Raw genomic sequence first — 18083 nt, forward strand, 5'->3', positions numbered from 1 at the left:
CTCCAGGTGAAGCCGGCTGGGTGACCTTGGGCTAGTCACACTCTCTCAGCCCCACCTATGTCACAGGGTGTCTGCTGTGAGGAAGGCAAAGGGAAGGTGATGGTAAGCCAGTTTGAGTCTTCCTTAAGTGGTAGAGAAAGTCGCCATATAAAAACCAACTCTTCTTCCAGCCATCTAGAGACCCTAATTGGGTTTTTGCCCAGGCCTAGAAAGAGAAATATATCTTCTGCTCTGTGCCTGGAGAGTAGGGAAGGAGAGGGGTGGTTCTCTGGGTGGCGCTAAGCGTAATGTGATTTTAATGCTCTTTATTGTGAAAGAGGGAGTCTGCTCCAGCAGAGGGCTAATTTCTCTATTCTTCAATTGGGAAATCAACGGCCGCTAATGAGGATCAACAGTGGCACCTCGCTGAGCGGTCCCATCCCACTTCCCCTCCCCTCCGGAGCAGCTGTGTATTCAAATGCCAAGGGGAGATACCAGTTTTCTTAGCTTGGTGCGGCTCCTGTGTCCTGTGCCTTTAACAGTGGCGTGGCAGGCAAAAATTCAGCTGGTGTCGCTTAACATAAGAACATAAAAAAGGCCATGCTGGATCAGACCGAGGCCATCAAGTCCAACAGTCTGTTCACACAGTGGCCAACCAGGTACCTCCAGGAATCCCATAAACAAGACGACTGCAGCAGCACCATCCTGCCTGTGTTCCACAGCACCCAATATTATAGGCCTGCTCCTCTGATCCTGGAGAGAATAGGTATGCAGCATGACTAGTGGATCCATTTTTGCTAGTGGCCATGAATACTCCTTTCCTCCATGAACATGTTGACATAGGAGCCGCGCCAAGCTAAGAAAACTGGTATCCCCCCTTGGCATTTGAATGCACAGCTGCTCCAGAGGGGAGGGGAAGCGGGGTGGGACTGCTCAGCGAGGTGCCACTGTTGATCCTCATTAGCGGCCTTCCAAGTTGGCAGCCATCGCCACGTCTTGGGGCAGGGAGTTCCACAATGTAACTATGTGTTGTGTGAAGAAATGCCTCCTTTTATCTGCTTCCCCCTATTGCACCATCTGCTGTCTCTCTGCTTCTGTTGCAGTTGTTAGATTATTTATTCATTTAGTTATTTATATCTTGCTTTTCATCCCCCAAAGTAGACCCAAAGTGGATTACAGCATTTCCAGTTTTATTCTGATGACAACAGTCCTGTGAGGTAGGTTAGGATGAGAAAGAGTTACTGGCCAATGAGCTTACAGGGCGGAGTGGGGATTTGAACCTGGATCTCCTGATTCTAGTCTGATGCTGTCACCACTAAGCAGTGCTGTCTCTAGGATTAGGATAGGTAGGATGGTAATATTATTTATTTATTAAAACATTTGTACCCCGCCTTTTGTTGTGGTTCAAGATGGCTTATGATAATAGTTAAAAACATTTCCAGTTAAAGGCAGAATAAAACAACAAAGCCCAAATCTTTGCCCTTCTCCTTCCCCCCTCAAAGACACCTGCCATTCAGCCCCCCGCATTCAACCAAGCAGGCTTTGCAGAGCCTCCTGAAGATCCTCAGCATAAAAATAGATGAGAGGTCATGTCTCTGAGCATGAAAAGAAGGCCTTTACCCTCTGATGCAGAGTGCTTTTAAATAAAAAAAACAGTAGGTGCTTCTGAGCAAGTACAGAGTGCCTTTCTCCACACTCTCTCAGCCTAACCTACCTCGCAGGGTTGTTGTGAGAATAAAAGGGAGGAGAGGAGATTGATGTAAGCAGCTTTGGTTCCCCATTGGGGAGAAAGGCAGGGTACAAATTAATTAAAAACCAAGTTCTATGAGGAAAGGTTGAAGGAGCTGGGTATGTTCAGCCTGAAGAGGAGAAGACTAAGAGGGGATAGGATAACCATCTTCAAGTACTTGAAGGGCTGCCATAGAGAGGAGGGTTCTGAGTTGGACCAGAACCAGCGGGTTGAAATTAAATCGAAAGAGTTTCCGTCTAGACTTTAGGAAGAATTTTCTAACAAGTTAGAGCGGTTCCTCAGTAGAACAGGCTTCCTTGGGAGGTGGTCAGCTCTCCTTCCCTGGAAGTTTTTAAGCAGAGGCTAGATGGCCATCTGTCAGCAATGCTGATTCTGTGATCTTAGGCATATGATGAGAGGGAGGGCACCTTGGCCATCTGGGCATGGAGTAGGGGTCACTGGGGGTGGGCGGGGAGGTAGTTGTGAATTTTCTGCCTTGTGCAGGGGGTTGGACTAGATGACCCTGGTGGTCCCTTCCAACTCTATGATTCTATGAAATAAATAAATGCAGATTATAGATAGCAGTAGAAATCACACAGGGGGGGGGACCCCAACAGCACACACTGATTCTTTTTCATATCGTTAAAAAACCTGTGTGTCCCCCTCCCAAAAAATGCACATTGAAAAAGAAAAATAGACCAGGAGAACAGCCAGTCTACATACTAGCACAAGAAAGACAGTTATTACCAAAGTAATAGCCTGAAATTAATGAATATATGAGAGAGCGCCTACCGTGGGCAACCAATGAAACCATTACCATTAAAAACAAAAAGCCGTCAAAGATAAACACTCAGTAAATGAATATGAATGAACCGCCTGACAGCTTTTGAAAGTTTGGGTTTCTTCTCTATCAAGACAAAAAAACCCGCAGTTTACATCCTTTTGTGATGCTTGGAAACCGACCCATTAAAATAAAATCCCCGTTAAACTCTTGGCTGTTTGGATTCGTGGTTCCCTGCTCTTGCCCGCATTTGTAGGTTAGACCCAGGGCTAGCTGGTTGCGCCGTGTGTCTCCGAGAGCACTGCAGGTTTGGGGTACTTGGGGCAATAAATGTGTCCCATCGTAGTGTACAAGTTGAGCAGGAGGGAAGCGTGCAGGCAACTACTGAGAGCCAGCGTGGTGTAGTGGTTAAGAGCGGTGGTTAGGAACGGTGGACTCTGGAGAACCGGGTTTTGTTCCCCACTCCTCCACATGATCGGTGGAGGCTAATCCGGTGAACCAGGTTGGTTTCCTCACTCTTCCACATGAAGCCAGCTGGGTGGCCTTGGGCTAGTCACAGCTCTCTTAAGAGCTCTCTCAGCCCCACCTTCCCTCCTCTGTTGTGGGGAAGGGAAGGTGGTTGTAAGCCGGTTTGATTCTTCCTTAAGTGGTGGAGAAAGTCGGCATATAAAAACTAACTCTTATTCTTCTTCTCCCCAGACTGGTTGTGTAGCCTTGCAGTACCCCATAGATGCTTCTCGCCTGCCGGTTGGCTACAAAATGCAGGATCTGTCCGTCCGCCTCCTCAGGCCAGATCCAAAACACAAAACCATGTTACTGTTCTGCCCAAGTATCTTCTGGCCCTCCGTGCTCATTAAAAGAACATCTGCAGCTATTAGCTATACAAGAGCCTGCAGGAAAACAACCGGCTTCTCACTTGGCCTGGGCCTAATTGTGTTATTTGCTTGCTGTGGGATTTGATGTAATCAATTTATTGCAATCGGCAATTCTGCCTTACAGCACATTTCTTTTTTTAAAAAATGCTGTAAAATAAAGCAAAACTACCAGATGAACTTTTCCCCTCTGGAAGGGCTGATTCTTCCCTAGCCTCCCTGCAAAGTTTCAATTTGAACAGTCTGTGATTTACTGCAGCCCCTCCCCATCCCCACACACATGCGCTGCATATCCTCACCAAAGAAATTTCCTATCTTATCTCCATTTTTCTGACTGTGTCTTGGACTACTACAATGTTCTCTCAATGGTTCTGCCCTTGAAGACAGCCCGGAAGCTGTGTCTGGTAAAAAATGCAGTGTTGGGAGTGGACGAGAAGAACTGCAGGTTGGATCCTGCCAGCTTTTTTCTATTGATCTTGCCTGATTCCTCAATGCCAATACACCATTTTCATGTGTCTGCTGTGATTCCCTCGCATGGCCTTTTTGGTGGTCTTTTCTTTTTTTTGTGGTGGTGGAGAAATTAGTAGGACCCAACTCCGGATCATGCCCGTAGTGACTAAAAATATGTTTCTAGGATCAACTGAAGATTGATCTATAAAGCACTGGATGACCTGTGTCTTGGATATCTTGGGGCCTAGCTGTGCATTGTGTGTGTGTGTGTGAAGTGCCGTCAAGTCGCTTCCGACTCATGGCGACCCTATGAATCAATGCTATGAGTTTACAAGAGCCGGGCCTTTGTAGTTGGGGCACCGGTGTGCAGTTTGCCTGGCTTCCTCTCTTAGTTACATCTAGACTGGACTGTTGCAATGGGCTGTACTTGGAGCCATCCTTGAAGAGTGTTCGAAGGCTGCAGCTAGAGCTGAACTCTGTGGCTAGACTGCTGCTCAGGGCTGGCTATGGGAACCATGTGACCCTTATATTACAGCAATCACACTAGCTACAGATCCACTCCTGAGCCTCATGCAAGGTGTCGGTTTTGGAATTTAAAACCCTACATGCCTTGGGACTGGAGTATCTGAAGGACCATCTTCTCCCATATGTTCCTCCTCGTGAATTAAGATCACAGGGAGAGGCCTTCCTGACTGTCCCATCAAAGCAGTTCACATTTGGTGGTTTATACGAGAGAGGGCCTTTTCAGTGGCAGCCCCACAATTACGGAACAACCTTCCCAGGGAGGCGCTCGTGGCCCCCTCACTTTCAATCTTTAGGAGGCAGCTGCAGACCGTGTTATTTAGGACTGCAGCCCTGAATTGTGGTTTTAAATTGGGTTTTTCTTTTATTGTATTGCACGTATTATAGTCTCGCCCTGACCTGGATGGCCCAGGCTAGCCTGAGCTCGTCAGATCTTAGAAGCTAAGCAGGGTCAGCCCTGGTTAGTATTTGGATGGGAGACCACCAAGGAATACCAGGGTTGCTGGGCAGAGGAAGGCACTGGCAAACCACGTCTGCTAGTCTCTTGCCATGAAAACCCCAGAAGGGGTCGCCGTACATTGGCTGCGACTTGACGGCACTTTACACACACACACACATTATAGTCTTATGTTGTAAGCCACCTTGAGCTCCGTAAGGGAGAAAGGCGGCTATGAAATGTTTTAAATAAATAAATGGATAAATATATGTAGGCAGGCAGAGAGGCGGAAGCCGGTTTTGTTCCTCTTGGCAACATACTAATTTTCTGGCCTCTGGGTGGCGGTTTTTATTTCCCTTGCTCCTTCCCTGTTTTCTGCTTTAAAAGGTCAAGGTAGTCCCCTGTGCAAGCACCGGGTCATTCCTGACCCACGGGGTGACGTCACATCCCGATATTTACTAGGCAGACCGTGTTTACGGGGTGGTTTGCCATTGCCTTCCCCAATCGTCTACACTTTACCCCCAGCAAGGTGGGTACTTATTGTACGGACCTTGGAAGGATGGAAAGCTGAGTCGACCTTGAGCCGGCTCTCTGAAACCGACTTCCGTCGGGATCGAACTCAGGACGTGAGCAGAGCTTTTGACTGCAGCACTGCTTAATTTCGTTTTCTGCTTAATTAGATTATTACGGTTTTATGTATATCTGGGGGGCTTGCATGCTGCTTGGAAACGCTAGGACGCAGGGCTTCTGAACTCCATAAATAAAACTGGCACGGATAACCTGTCCTCTCCTTCTCCCCCGCACAGGGTTCCATGTTCTCTCTGGCACTGAAATGCCTTATCAGCCTCTCCACTGTCATTTTGCTGGGCCTCATCATCGCCTACCACACCCGAGAAGTTCAGGTACGTCCTCATGCTTCTGGAACCCAGTTGTGGGACCGGGTCCCTTTTTGGATACGGATGAAAGGTTTGGGCATGGAGAAAGCTAGTATGGTTTGGTACCTGTATCAGGTACAAGTTGGTATCTTTATCAGGTACCGACTTGTGTGAAAGCCAGGGCGTCTTTCAGTGAGACAGGGCTGCCTCGGTGGTTAAACGTGTGAATTACCCCAATGGTTGGACATTAGGGGAAAAATCAGGTTGTAATTGACATGGGAATGATCTTTGGAGCTGCCCTTTACCAAGTCAGATGATTGGTCTGTGAAGCTTGGTACTGTCTGCTCTGATTGTCAGGGAAACAGCCTTTCCCAATATCTCCTGTTTGCTTTAAGTGCAGATGTCAGGACTTGAACCTAAGATCTTCCTACTTGTGCTGAGCCCACTTGGGGGGGGGGGTGTTGCTCTAGGGTTGCCAGGTCCCTCTTTGCCACCTGCGGGAGATTTTGGGGATGGAGCTTGAGGAGGGTGGGGTTTGGGGAGGGGCTTCAATGCCATAGAGTTCAATTGCCACAGCAGCCATTTTTCTCCAGGTGATCTGATCTCTGTCGGCTGGAGATTAGTTGAATTAGCAGGACATCTCCTGCTACTACCTGGCAGTTGGCAACCCTAGGTTGCTCCCATTAAGGCCAGCAACCAGAAGCCCAGTTCGCAAGTTACAGTGAACACAAGTATAATCCGTGTACTACATACAACACTTGATTTTTTTCCTTTGTACTTGTGTTGGGTAATTCACATGTTACATTCAAACATGTGTACAGATGAACGTGTGATTGAAACCACACATTTACTAGGGACTGGTCCCCGGTTTCATTTGTAACATGAACGCATGTTGGGTCTTTCTTACAAATAGATGTATGGACCCCTCCCTGTAGTACCTGGCACCTAGCGTGGTGTAGTGGTTAAGAGCGGTGGTTTGGAGTGGTGGACTCTGATCTGGGGAACTGGGTTTGATTCCCGACTCCTCCACATGAGCGGCGGAGGCTAATCTGGTGAACCAGGTTGGTTTCCCCATCCCTACACACGAAGCCAGCTGGGTGATCTTGGGCTAGTCACAGCTCTCTCAGCCCCACCTACCTCACGGGGTGTCTGCTGTGAGGAGGGGAAGGGAAGGTTTGATTCTTCCTTAAGTGGTAGAGAAAGTTGGCATATAAAAACCAACTCTTCTCTTCCTCCTCCTCCTCCTTCTCCCACCAGATGAAACCCTTCTGATTTGCCCAGGCATTTTGCGAATTCTGTAGCGTGCCCTCTCTTTCTTTTGCTGTTAAATTGGTCGATAAAGCCAGCTCGGCTTGCCATTCTTGCTAAGTTGTTTGACCGTATGTGCGTTTGCGTTTGCGTGTGTGTATGTTACGCTGCTGCTTATTTCGCTCCTTTTACCAACTTGATTGCTTATTGATTTTTTAAAGCTCTTTCTAGAATGCATTTTGTGTGTGTCTGGTTTCGATCTCATTGTAAACCGCCTTCCTTTTGGGGCAACCCGGCTAATAAGTATTATGAGGATTGGTTTTTTGGTGGGGGGAGTTAGAAGCGGTGCGTGAGTGTCAGAGAAGTGCATGTGGTAGGGTTGATCCTTAAAACATTTTTTAAAAAATAATAATAATACGAGAACCGCCTTGCTGGATCAGAACAAATCTAATTCCAGCACGGAGATCCAGTAAACATGGAAGGCTTCACCTGTTGGATTTCATTGCCGAGAGGCAGCCCAACCATTGAGACACACCAGTTCTCTGACATAGGGTTGCCAACTCTGGGTTGAAAAATTCCTGGAGATTTGTGGGGTGGATTCTGGGGACGATGGGGTTTAGGGAGGGGAAGGATCCCCGTGGGGTATGGTGCCGCAGAGTCAACCTTCCTGAGCAGCCGTTCTCTCCAGAGCACTAGTTCCCAACCAGGGGTCCGTGGACCCCCAGGGGTCCGCGAGAACTAAATTAAGGTCCGCAAAACAAACTTATAAACCCATAATAAATTAATATTGTCAATTAAAAGTTCTCTATTATAAAAATATATATTCAAATATTATTCTAAGTTTAATGTTTAACTAACAGTTATGATTAAAGTTTATTTTCAAATTCTCTGAATTTTTATTTTGAACCTTGGGGTCCCTGCACCAAACAAAAAAGGCCTAGTGGTCCCTGGTCAAAAAAAGGTTGGGAACCACTGCTCCAGAGGAAGTGGCCCCTGCAGCCTGGAGGCCAGTTCTAATTCTGGGAGATTTATTTATTTTATATAAAATTTTTATTATTTCCCAAAATTATTAATAAAAAGGTTTAACAATAACATATATTGAATAGGAAAAAAAATTGACTTCCCCTGCTTCTCCCTCCATCCTGCAATAGGCTTGTAATCTCTTTTGCATAAATTTCTAACCCTAATACCATTGTTAATAATCATTAATCACTTAATTATTATATTTTCTATAACCAAAAAAAAGAATTCAATTAATAACATCATATAAGAAGGAGAAAAAAGACAAAAAGATTTAAAAAAAAGGAAGAAAAATATTAAATCTCCCTAATAAAAGATGGATTAGTATAGTAAGAAGCATATAATAATTCTGGGAGATTTCCAGGTCCCACCTGGAAGTTGGCAACCCGAGCAGGACTCCTGCTCGCCCCGGCTTTTGCCAGCTGGGAGTCAGGTTGTGGTGCCTAGCGATGGCTGCTATGGAAACCAGATCCGGCCCTTCCCTCCTTCCAGTTGAGGTGTGCGCCTTCGCCTGGCATCTGTGTTAGTAAAAGGAGGTGGGGGGGCTAATCAGAGCCTTCTGCTTCTCCCCCCCCCATTCAAATGCCAAGGCCGGCGTGACACTGTTCATGGGGAAGCCCCCGGCCCTGCATGGCCAAAAAAAAAAGCCACTGTAAAAAGGGGGGGGGGAGAGGCTTCCAGGCTGAGCAGGCCGAAGCCCTGAGGTTGCCTGGCCGTTGCTATGGTTACCAGAGCAACGGGTGCTGTTTCCCTGTGCCGGGGAACTCCCCTTTCCTTTTCTTCCCTGCATATTCTTATCCCGTCTCCTCCGCCCCGTGGGATTCGAAAACCTGTGTGTGTTCTCCATTTGAGTAATGTGTGAATGTGTCATCTGCTTCTCCCCCCCCCCCCCCGCTCAAAGCTCCTTCATTCCAGCACCGCCAGTATATCCACCCCCAACGCAGGCTGACTTTGAGCTGGGGGCTCCGTTGCAGCATTTTTCAACCCCAGAGCGTGCAAAATTACGACCAGGGCAGTGCCTCTCGACTACACGCAGAGTGCATCTCTGGCCTTGGGGGAGGGACTGTGGCTCAGTGGTAGAGCAGCTGCTTGGCATGCAGAATAGGGTTGCCAACCTCCAGGTATTGTGGCTTTGCAAATGTTGCTTGATTTCCAGCGTACTGAAATATAGTCTGAAAAGACATACAACTGATCCCCATAAAGGAAATATTCTTCCTATATAACTACTGGATTTATTGGACTTACATCTGAATGGTCTTGAGAGGTTTCCAAGTCCTTGACATGCTGGATTGAGATATATTATTTACCTGTATCTTGTTGTATTATATTGTATATATTTATTGTCACTTTTGCACTTTACTCACTTATAAAATTAAGCATTTCTTATATTGTTTCTGTGCTGTTTTGGTTCTCCAACCTCCAGGTAGTGGCTGGAGGTCTCCTGCTATTACAGCTGATCTCCAGCCAATAGAGATCAGTTCACCGGGAGAAAACGGCCGCTTCAGCCATTGGACTCGATGGCATTGAAGTCCCTCCCTGCCCCAAAAATCTCCCGCCGGTGGCGAAGAGGGACCTGGCAACCCTAATGCAAAAGGTCCCCGGTTCAATTTCTGGTATGTCCAGTTGAAGGGACTAGGCAAGCAGGTGATGTGAAAAACCTCTGCCTGAGACCCTGGAGAGCCGCTGCCGGTCTGAGTAGACAATACTGATTCTTGTAGGTTATCCGGGCTGTGTGACCGTGGTCTTGGTATTTTCTTTCCTGACGTTTCGCCAGCAGCTGTGGCAGGCATCTTCAGAGGAGTAACACTGCAGGACAGTGTCTCTCAGTGTCAAGTGTGTAGGAAGAGTAATATATAGTCAGTAGGGGGTTAGGTTTGAGCTGAGTCATTGTCCTGCAAAGTATTAAAGGTAATGTGCTAATCATTGTCCTGTAAGTATCAAGATAATGTGCTAATGAGGGTGTGGTATGTTAATGTGGAACCATTGTATCCTGAAGTGATCTGTTAACACGTGGAATCCAAAGCTAATCCGAATAATGACTCAGCTCAAACCTAACCCCCTTCTGACCCTGCAAACTTCCAGATGTAATTCAGAGAGGGAAAGGAGATCTGTGAACTGAGAGAAGAATAAAGGTGAGGTTTAAATTAGGGCAGTTACCCACACACAAATACAAGAGCCCCGTGGCACAGAGACTGCAGTATTGCAGTTCAAGCTCTGCTCTCGACCTGAGTTCGATCCCGGTGGAAGTTGGTTTCAGGTAGCCGGGCTCAAGGTCGACTCAGCCTTCCATCCTTCCAAGGTCGGTAAAATGAGGACCCAGCTTGCTGGGGGTAAAGTGTAGATGACTGGGGAAGGCAATGGCAAACCACCCCGTAAACACGGTCTGCCTTGTAAATGTCGGGATGTGATGTCACCCCATGGGTCAGGAATGACCCGGTGCTTGCACAGGGGACTACCTTGATTTTTTAAAGCAGAAAACAGGGAAGGAGCAAGGGAAACCACCACCAAGAGGCCAGAAAATTAGTATGTTACCAAGGGCCAAGAGGACTGGCCAACCACCCCGTAAACAAAGTCTGCCTAGTAAACGTTGGGATGTGATGTCACCCCATGGGTCAGGAATGACCTGGTGCTTGCACAGGGGGACCTTTACCTTTTTACACAAATACATCATGCAATGTAAGATTACAGAGCTTTTGCTTCATATTTTTAAAAAATATGTAAAAGGAGGAATTTTGTAATTTTTCAGACTAGGGTTAGGGTGGGTGGCCCAGGCTAGATTGATCTCATCCTACACAATGGCAAACCACTTCTGTTCGTCTCTGGCCTTGGAAACCCTACCAGGTGGCCATAAATTGGCTGTGACTTGGCAGCCCTTTCCACCACCAGGGCTAGAGTGACCACAAGGTAACCCTGATGTTCACCCTTTTCAGATTTCTCACTTTTTAGGGATGGGCTGTGACTCAGTGGGAGAGCATTGGGGTTGCCTGCAGAAAATCCCCAACTCAAATGTACAGAAGGTTAAGAACATAAGAAAGGCCCTGCTGGATCAGACCAAGGTCCATCAAGTCCAGCAGTCTGTTCACACAGTGGCCAACCAGGGGCCTCTAGGAAGCCCCCAAACAAGACGACTGCAGCAGCACCATCCTGCCTGTGCTCCACAGCACCTAATATAATAGGCATGCTCCTCTGATCCTGGAGAGAATAGGTACACATCATGACTAGTATCCATTTTGACTAGTAGCCATGAATAGCCCTCTCCTCCATGAACATGTCCACTCCCCTCTTAAAGCCTTCGAAGTTGGCAGCCATCACCACATCCTGGGGCAGGGAGTTCCACAATTTAACTATATGCCGTGTGAAGAAATACTTCCTTTTTTGTTTTGAATCTCTCACCCTCCAGCTTCAGCAGAGGACCCCACATTCTAGTATTATGACAGAGGGAGAAAAGCTTCTCCCGGTGAGGTTCCCGGCTCAATCCCCGGCATCTCCTGTTAGAAGGACCAGGCAGCCGGTGATGTGAAAGGCCTCTGCCCCAGACCCTGGAAAGTCCCTGCCAGACATGGCTGGTTAGCCTGATTCAGTCATTGTGTTTTCAAGCACTACAGAAGGAGAAACATGAGGCAGCCCTGGCTCCACCTGCTTCTCTCTCCCCTCCTCCTGCCAGCTGCTAAACGGCACATCTGGGCTCAGCAAAGCATTCATGGCCAGGATGGCAAGGTGGAAGGAATGGACCGTTTGCCCCAACGAGCCCAGCACAGGGCTACCAAGTCACCAGAACTTGAGCTGAAATTCTCTCTTCTGCACAGGTGCTGAAAGGGCAAGTAAGCTTCCTTGGGGCCTGCCCTTTCCCTGCGGCCAAAGAGGGAGGCAGGAAAGACGGAGTCAGGTGTCATGCTACTTGGGCCAGTTGGCATCAATTCCTTCTAACAGGCTTCCTCGGGAGGTGGTAAGCTCTCCTTCCCTGGAGGTTTTTAAGCAGAGGCTAGATGGCCATCTGTCAGTAATGCTGATTCTATGACCGTAGGCAGATCATGAGAGGGAGGGCACCTTGGCCATCTTCTGGGCATGGAGTAAGGGTCGCTGGGTGTGTGTGTGGGGGAGGTAGTTGTGAATTTCCTGCATTGTGCAGGGGGTTGGACTAGATGACCCTGGTGGTCCCTCCCAACTCTATGATTCTATGATCTCTGATTCCCCCCCCCCTCTACCATGGCCTCTGGTTTGGACTCCCCTCTCCCCGCCCGGCAGCCCCACAACTTGAGCCTGAGCCACCCTTTTGGGGGGAGTTGCCCTGATCCCATTGCTCACGTTCCCCTCCTCCTCCGTGCACGCAGTTTTCGTTCGCCGCAGAGCGTGCCAGGAAAGAAACAGAAAGGGTTTACTCCTCCGTGTGGGTTTTTGGTGCCTGTTGCAGACGCCGCCTCCAGAAGGAATCGGTTCTACTTTTAAGCGTGATTTATCTATCTTCCGTTTTTTAAAAAAATAAATAAAAAAAATCCTGCCCTTCCTGAGAAGCTTGGAGGGAGCGAAAACGCTTCTCCACTCTTCCACTGTATTTCGGGATCGGCTGGCATGCCCTAAATCAGCCCTGAGTCAAATGCTGTTGTTCCGGAGCCTTAGTCCGGCCGCTGTTACAGCCCCCAGTCTCTGAAAACAACCCCCCTTCATTAAACCTTGGAGATGCTATCTTTTGCATGAGCTAAGATGTCTGCAAAGGGCTGTTTTAACTGTCTACTCTCTGGCGCACACAGCAGCTGAGGTTTTGCGAGCTAGGATGCAGGCAGATTGGGAGAGTACAGCTCCAGGTCCATGATACAGGGGAACATGGTACCAGAGGCTGTGTCGCTGCTCACACTGGGCAGGAGGGGGTTAAAGCTTCCTTTGCCGGTGCGTTTTGAAGATGAGCCTGTAGGGGGAGCCAGTGTCACTCCGGTCCCTTCATAATACTGGCCTGGTCTGAATTTGGGTTTCCAAAGGAGGATTCGAACCCGTTACTTTGCTGCAACAGCTGGGGCCGTTGCGTGCTCACCGGCTTGTTTGAGGCTTCGGCCTGCCATTTTTAATTAATTAATTTATTTTACACAATTTATATCCCAGCCTCCAGGTACCAGCAGGAGATCTCCTGCTATTGCAACTGATCTCCAGCCAATAGAGATCAGTTCCCCTGGAGAAAAAGGCTCCTTTGGCAATGGGACTCTATGGCATTGAAGTCTCTCCCCTCCCCAAACCCTGCCCTCCTCAGACTGCGCTAGGGTTGCCAGGTTGCTCTTCGCCACCAGCGGGAGGTTTTGGGGGCAGAGCCTGAAGAAGGCGGGGTTTGGGGAGGGGAGGGACTTCAATGCCATAGAAGCCAATTACCAAAGTGGCCATTTTCTCCAGGTGAACTGATCTCTATCGGCTGGAGATCAGTTGTAATAGCAGGAGATCGCCGGCTAGTACCTGGAAGTTGGCAGCCATAGGCTCTGCCCCAAAAACCTCCCGCCAGTGGCGAAGAGCAACCGGGCAACCCTATTAATCAAGCAAGGAAGGGGCTCTCTGTGAAGCTTGAAGGCTCCATCTGCCAAGTGGATCTGTTTGCAAACTTGGCCGGTGAGAAGCCCCCCTTGAAAGAGAGTCAATTGGGCGTTTATCTAACTTGCTGTCCCCCCCCCCCACCCCAAACACACACTGAACGGCCATTTGGTTTAAGCACAGGGATTTGCTTTGCATTAGGAGCGTGTCAATCCCGCAGGAGGCCGGGCATGACATCCCCTTCCTCCAGGGAGCGATCTGCATTAAGACCATGACCCTCCGGGGCTTTGTAGCTTCAAAGCGACTCAGGGATGCAGGAGTGCCTTGGGAACCTCCGAGAAAGAGATTTTTTAAAGGAGGGGGGGAAAGTTAATAGCTGAAGCAGAGTACAGGACCCGGGGATATACAGTAATTCTGTGTCACGGCTGGGATTACAAGCGGGCGAATTCCTGGCTTCTAGCTAGAGGGATGTCCCCAAAGTGCCTCTTTGAAGCTGGCTCGCACAAGAAAAAAAAAAAAAGAGAGAAAAGATTGGTGACCCGGCTTGAGGAAAAGGGGCAATTTGAACAGTTACAGGAGAGATGGCCAACAGGCGTGGGAAAAAAAATGTCCTTTTAATAGAGGCTTAACGCTTGGAAATGGGTGGTTGCCAACCTCCAGGTACTAGCTGGAGATCTCCTGCTATTACAACTGATCTCCATCCGGTATAGATCAGTTCCCCTGGAGAAAAGGGCCGCTTTGGCCATTGGACTCACTGAAGCCCCTCCCCTCCGCAAACCCCGCCCTCCTCAGGCTCCACCCCCAAAACCTCCTGTTGGTGGCGAAGAGGGACCCGGCAACCCTAGTGGAGGCTGTGCAGGGCCTGGAGGCAATAACATCTGGTTACGCCACCCTTGAAGAGGAGGGTTGAGCCCTGTGGCACAGAGTGGGAAGCTGCAGTACTGCAGTCCAAGCTCTGCTCACGACCCGAGTTCGATCCAGGCAGCCGGCTCAAGGTTGACAGCCTTCGGTTTCAGGCAGCCAGCTCAAGGTTGACTCAGCCTTCTGTCCTTCCGAGGTCAGATGACTGGGGAAGACCATAGTTAAATTGTGGAACTCCCTGCCCCAGGATGTGGTGATGGCTGCCAACTTCGAAGGCTTTAAGAGAGGACTGGACATGTTCACGGAGGTGTGGGATATCCATGGCTTCTAGTCAAAATGGATACTAGCCATAATGCATACCTGATCTCTCCAGGATCAGAGGAGCAGGCCTATTATTGTAGGTGCTGTGGAACCCAGGCAGGATGGTGCTGCTGCAGTCGTCTTGTTTATGGGGCTTCCTGGAGGCACGTGGTTGGCCGTTGTGTGAACAGACTGCTGGACTTGATGGATCATGGTCTGATCCAGCATGGCCTTTCTTATGTTCTTATGCCATGGCAAACTGCCCTGTAAACAAAGTCTGCCTGGTAAACATCATGATGTGATGTCACCCCATGAGTCAGTAATGGCCCGGTGCTTGCAAAAGGGCCTACCTTTACCCTTAAGCCTCCCTTAAAGAGACAGGGCACATTCTCCAGGCAGTTGTCAAACCTAGTTCCAGCCTGCCCCCGTCGATGTTGACTTGAAGGTCTCTCCTGCTCGGTTTTATTTTTTCATAGGGCGGGTTTGCAAATACCTATGGCATAGGGAATGATCTGCGGGTGCTGCGGTGGGCTTTGCGGATCTCCTGCCACCATACTGCCCCCAAGGGTTGGCAGCCCCATCTGGATAATTCTCAGTCCTCTGGGCCCTCCTCCTGCAAAGGAACGGGCTGTTCTGGTGCGTCTTCCTATGCGCTCAGCTTTCATGAGCGCAGACACACGAACACGCAAAGCTGGCTTATGCTGAGTCTGACCATCCGCCTGTCAAAGTCAGTCTTGTCTAATCTGAGTGGCAGTGGTTCTCCAGGGTCTCAGGTGGAGGCCTGCCGCCTAGTCCTTCACACTGGGGATGCCGGGGGTTGGACCTGGGACCTTCTGCAATGCAGAGCAGATGTTCTGCCGCTGAGCCATGGCCCCTCCCCTTGAAAACACACCCGAAGCAGCCTTATTTTGAATCAGACCCTCGGTCCGTTAAGGTCAGTATTGTCTACTCAGACTGGCAGTGGCTCTCCAGGGTCTCAGGGTCTTTCACATCCCCTACTGCTCGGTTCTTTTTAAAACTGGAGATGCAGGGATTGAACCTGGGACCTTCTGTGTGCAAAGCAGATGCTCTGCCACCAAGCCACAGCCCTTATTCAGACTGGCAGCGGCTTCTCCAGGGTCTCACGTGGAGGTCTTTCACGTCACCTCATCCGTTTTTAACTGGAGGTTCCGGGGACTGAACTCGGGACTTTTTCATGCCAAGCAGACATTCTACCACCGAGTTCTGCCCCACCATGAAGAAGAAGAAGACAACTTGGTTTTTATATGCCGACTTTTTCAACCACTTAAGGAAGAATCAAACCGGCTTACAATCGCCTTCCCTTCCCCTCCCCACAACAGATACTCTGTGAGGTAGGTGGGGCTGAGAGAGCTCTAAGAGAGCTGTGACTAGGCCAAGGTCACCCAGCTGGCTTCATGTGGAGGAGCGGGGAAACGAATCCAGTTCACCAGATTAGCGTCCGCCGCTCATGCAGAGGAGTGGGGAATCACCCGGTTCTCCAGATCAGACTCCACCGCTCCAAACCACCGCTCTTAACCACTACACCACGCTTAGCTCGTGAGATCTGACAAGATTGGGCTAGCCTGAGCAGCTTTCCCCTTTTGGGTTTCCAACCGGTCTGCCAAACCTTATTTGGGTGGCTTTTGGAAGCTGCGGCGACATCTTTGGGGTTTTTGGTTTGGTCGCCGGGTTAGCGAAGTTTGTTGTTCCTTTGCCCTCTTTATTGTTGCTTTTCACTGTGGTTTTATATCTTCGTTATGGAAATCTCTTGGCACTTGAGGAAAATGGCATAGGAGCATTCTAAAAATAAATAAATGAGGCCCAAAGTTCATACTGAATACAAATTGTAGTTTATGACCTGTGTAAATAGACACGAGCCATTCACGGTTGCTCTTTTATGTACGTTATCCTGCTTTGGTTTGAGCTCCCAGCTTCTAAAATTGCATCTGACGTTGCAATTCAGGCAGTTACAGTTTTTCCTCCTTTCAAAACCCTCACTCGTTTTGGTTTTATTGCTTTATTAATTCCCTTGGTTTTAATTATTTGCTTTCAAAGGAAAAGGGGTGACATCGGCTTCATATCTCCTGCTCTCTCTTTCTTTCACCCTCCTGTTGACCTCTGCTCAAACCTTTTCTGCTGGTAGATCTGTTTGACTTGACGTTGGAAAGAGTCCATGTCAGTTTCATATGTCCAGCTCTCTCCCAGAGAGCCAGCTTAGTGTAGTGGTTAAGAGCGGTGATTAGGAACGGTGGACTCTAATCTGGAGAACTGAGTTTGATTCCCCACTCCTCCGCATGAAGCCACCTGGGCGACCTTGGGCCAGTCACAGCTCTCTTAGAGCTCTCTCAGCCCCACCTACCTCACAAGGTGTCTGCTGTGGTGGGGGGGGGGGAGAAGGGAAAGAGACAGTAAGCCGGTTTGATTCTCCTTTTTAAAAAAATGGTGGAGAAAATTGGTATATAAAAACCAACTTTTCTTCTTCCATATTGATGTGGATCATGTATTGATGAAGGGCTGCCAAGGTGATTGTATGCTGGGTTGATTCTTAAGTGGTAGAGAAGGCATATAAAACCAACTTTCTTCTTCTTCTTCCTCTTCCTCCCCCTCCGCCCTCCCTCTGTCGTCGTCTTCTTCTTCTGTCTTCTTTGACTGGTTTTCCATTTATTTGAGGATTGAAGCACACCCTTTGGGACTATTTATTTGTTTACGTCATTTATAGTCTGCCTTTCTCAGTGAAACCCAAGGCAAATTACACAACGTAAGTCATTACAGCCAACAGGAGGGGACACCCAATAAACAGTGGAATAAGACAGGGATTGCAGAAATCTGAAAACTAGCAGAAATCTGAAAGAGAGCTGAAACAAAGCATTTAAACACAGCATGTTAAACGATGCAAAAATTACATAGAAAGAGGATACTTACAGCAACAGACAATATACGGTAGTATAGTCCACAGTCTCTATCTCTTTTCCAAAGTATCTTTCTGGACCATTTCATTGTGTGTGTTAAGTGCCATCAGGTCACTTCTGACTCATGGCGATCCTATGAATCAATATCCTCCAAAATGTCCTATTGTTAACAGCCTTGCTCAAGTCTTGCAAACTGAGGGCCGTGGCTCCCTTTATAGACTCGATCCATATCTTGTTGGGTCTTCCTCTTTTCCTGCTGCCTTCCAATTTTCCTAGCATGATTGTCTTTTCCAGTGACTCTTGTCTTCTCATAATGTGACCAAAATACGATAGCCTCAGTTTAGTCATTTTAGCTTCTAGGGAGAGTTCCGGCTTGATTTGATCTAGAAGCCACTTATTTGTTTTGGGGTTGTAGTTTTGGCGGTCCACGGTATCCGTAACACTCTCTTCCAACACCACATTTCAAAGGAATCTACTTTCTTCCTATCTGCATTTCATTACCTATGTAAAAAAGCCCTCCTGAATACTGCAGTTTTGCATAGTTTGCAGAGAACCAGGAGAACGGACGCTTCTTCCTAATCACAACTGGCAGG

The 18083-nt window shown here is 48.4% G+C and overlaps 1 protein-coding gene across 1 annotated transcript in view; it reads left to right on the forward strand.

The window, feature by feature from the left end:
- Positions 1-18083, forward strand: part of KCNN3 (potassium calcium-activated channel subfamily N member 3) — a 138696-nt gene that overhangs the window by 18724 nt on the left and 101889 nt on the right. The window contains exon 2 of the mRNA XM_056853503.1: positions 5576-5671. Within this exon, the coding sequence (XP_056709481.1) occupies positions 5576-5671 (96 nt within the window). The remainder of the gene's footprint in view (positions 1-5575; positions 5672-18083) is intronic.

The sequence above is a fragment of the Euleptes europaea genome, chromosome 7, assembly GCF_029931775.1.
Source record: "Euleptes europaea isolate rEulEur1 chromosome 7, rEulEur1.hap1, whole genome shotgun sequence".
In the NCBI taxonomy this organism is placed as follows: domain Eukaryota; kingdom Metazoa; phylum Chordata; class Lepidosauria; order Squamata; family Sphaerodactylidae; genus Euleptes; species Euleptes europaea.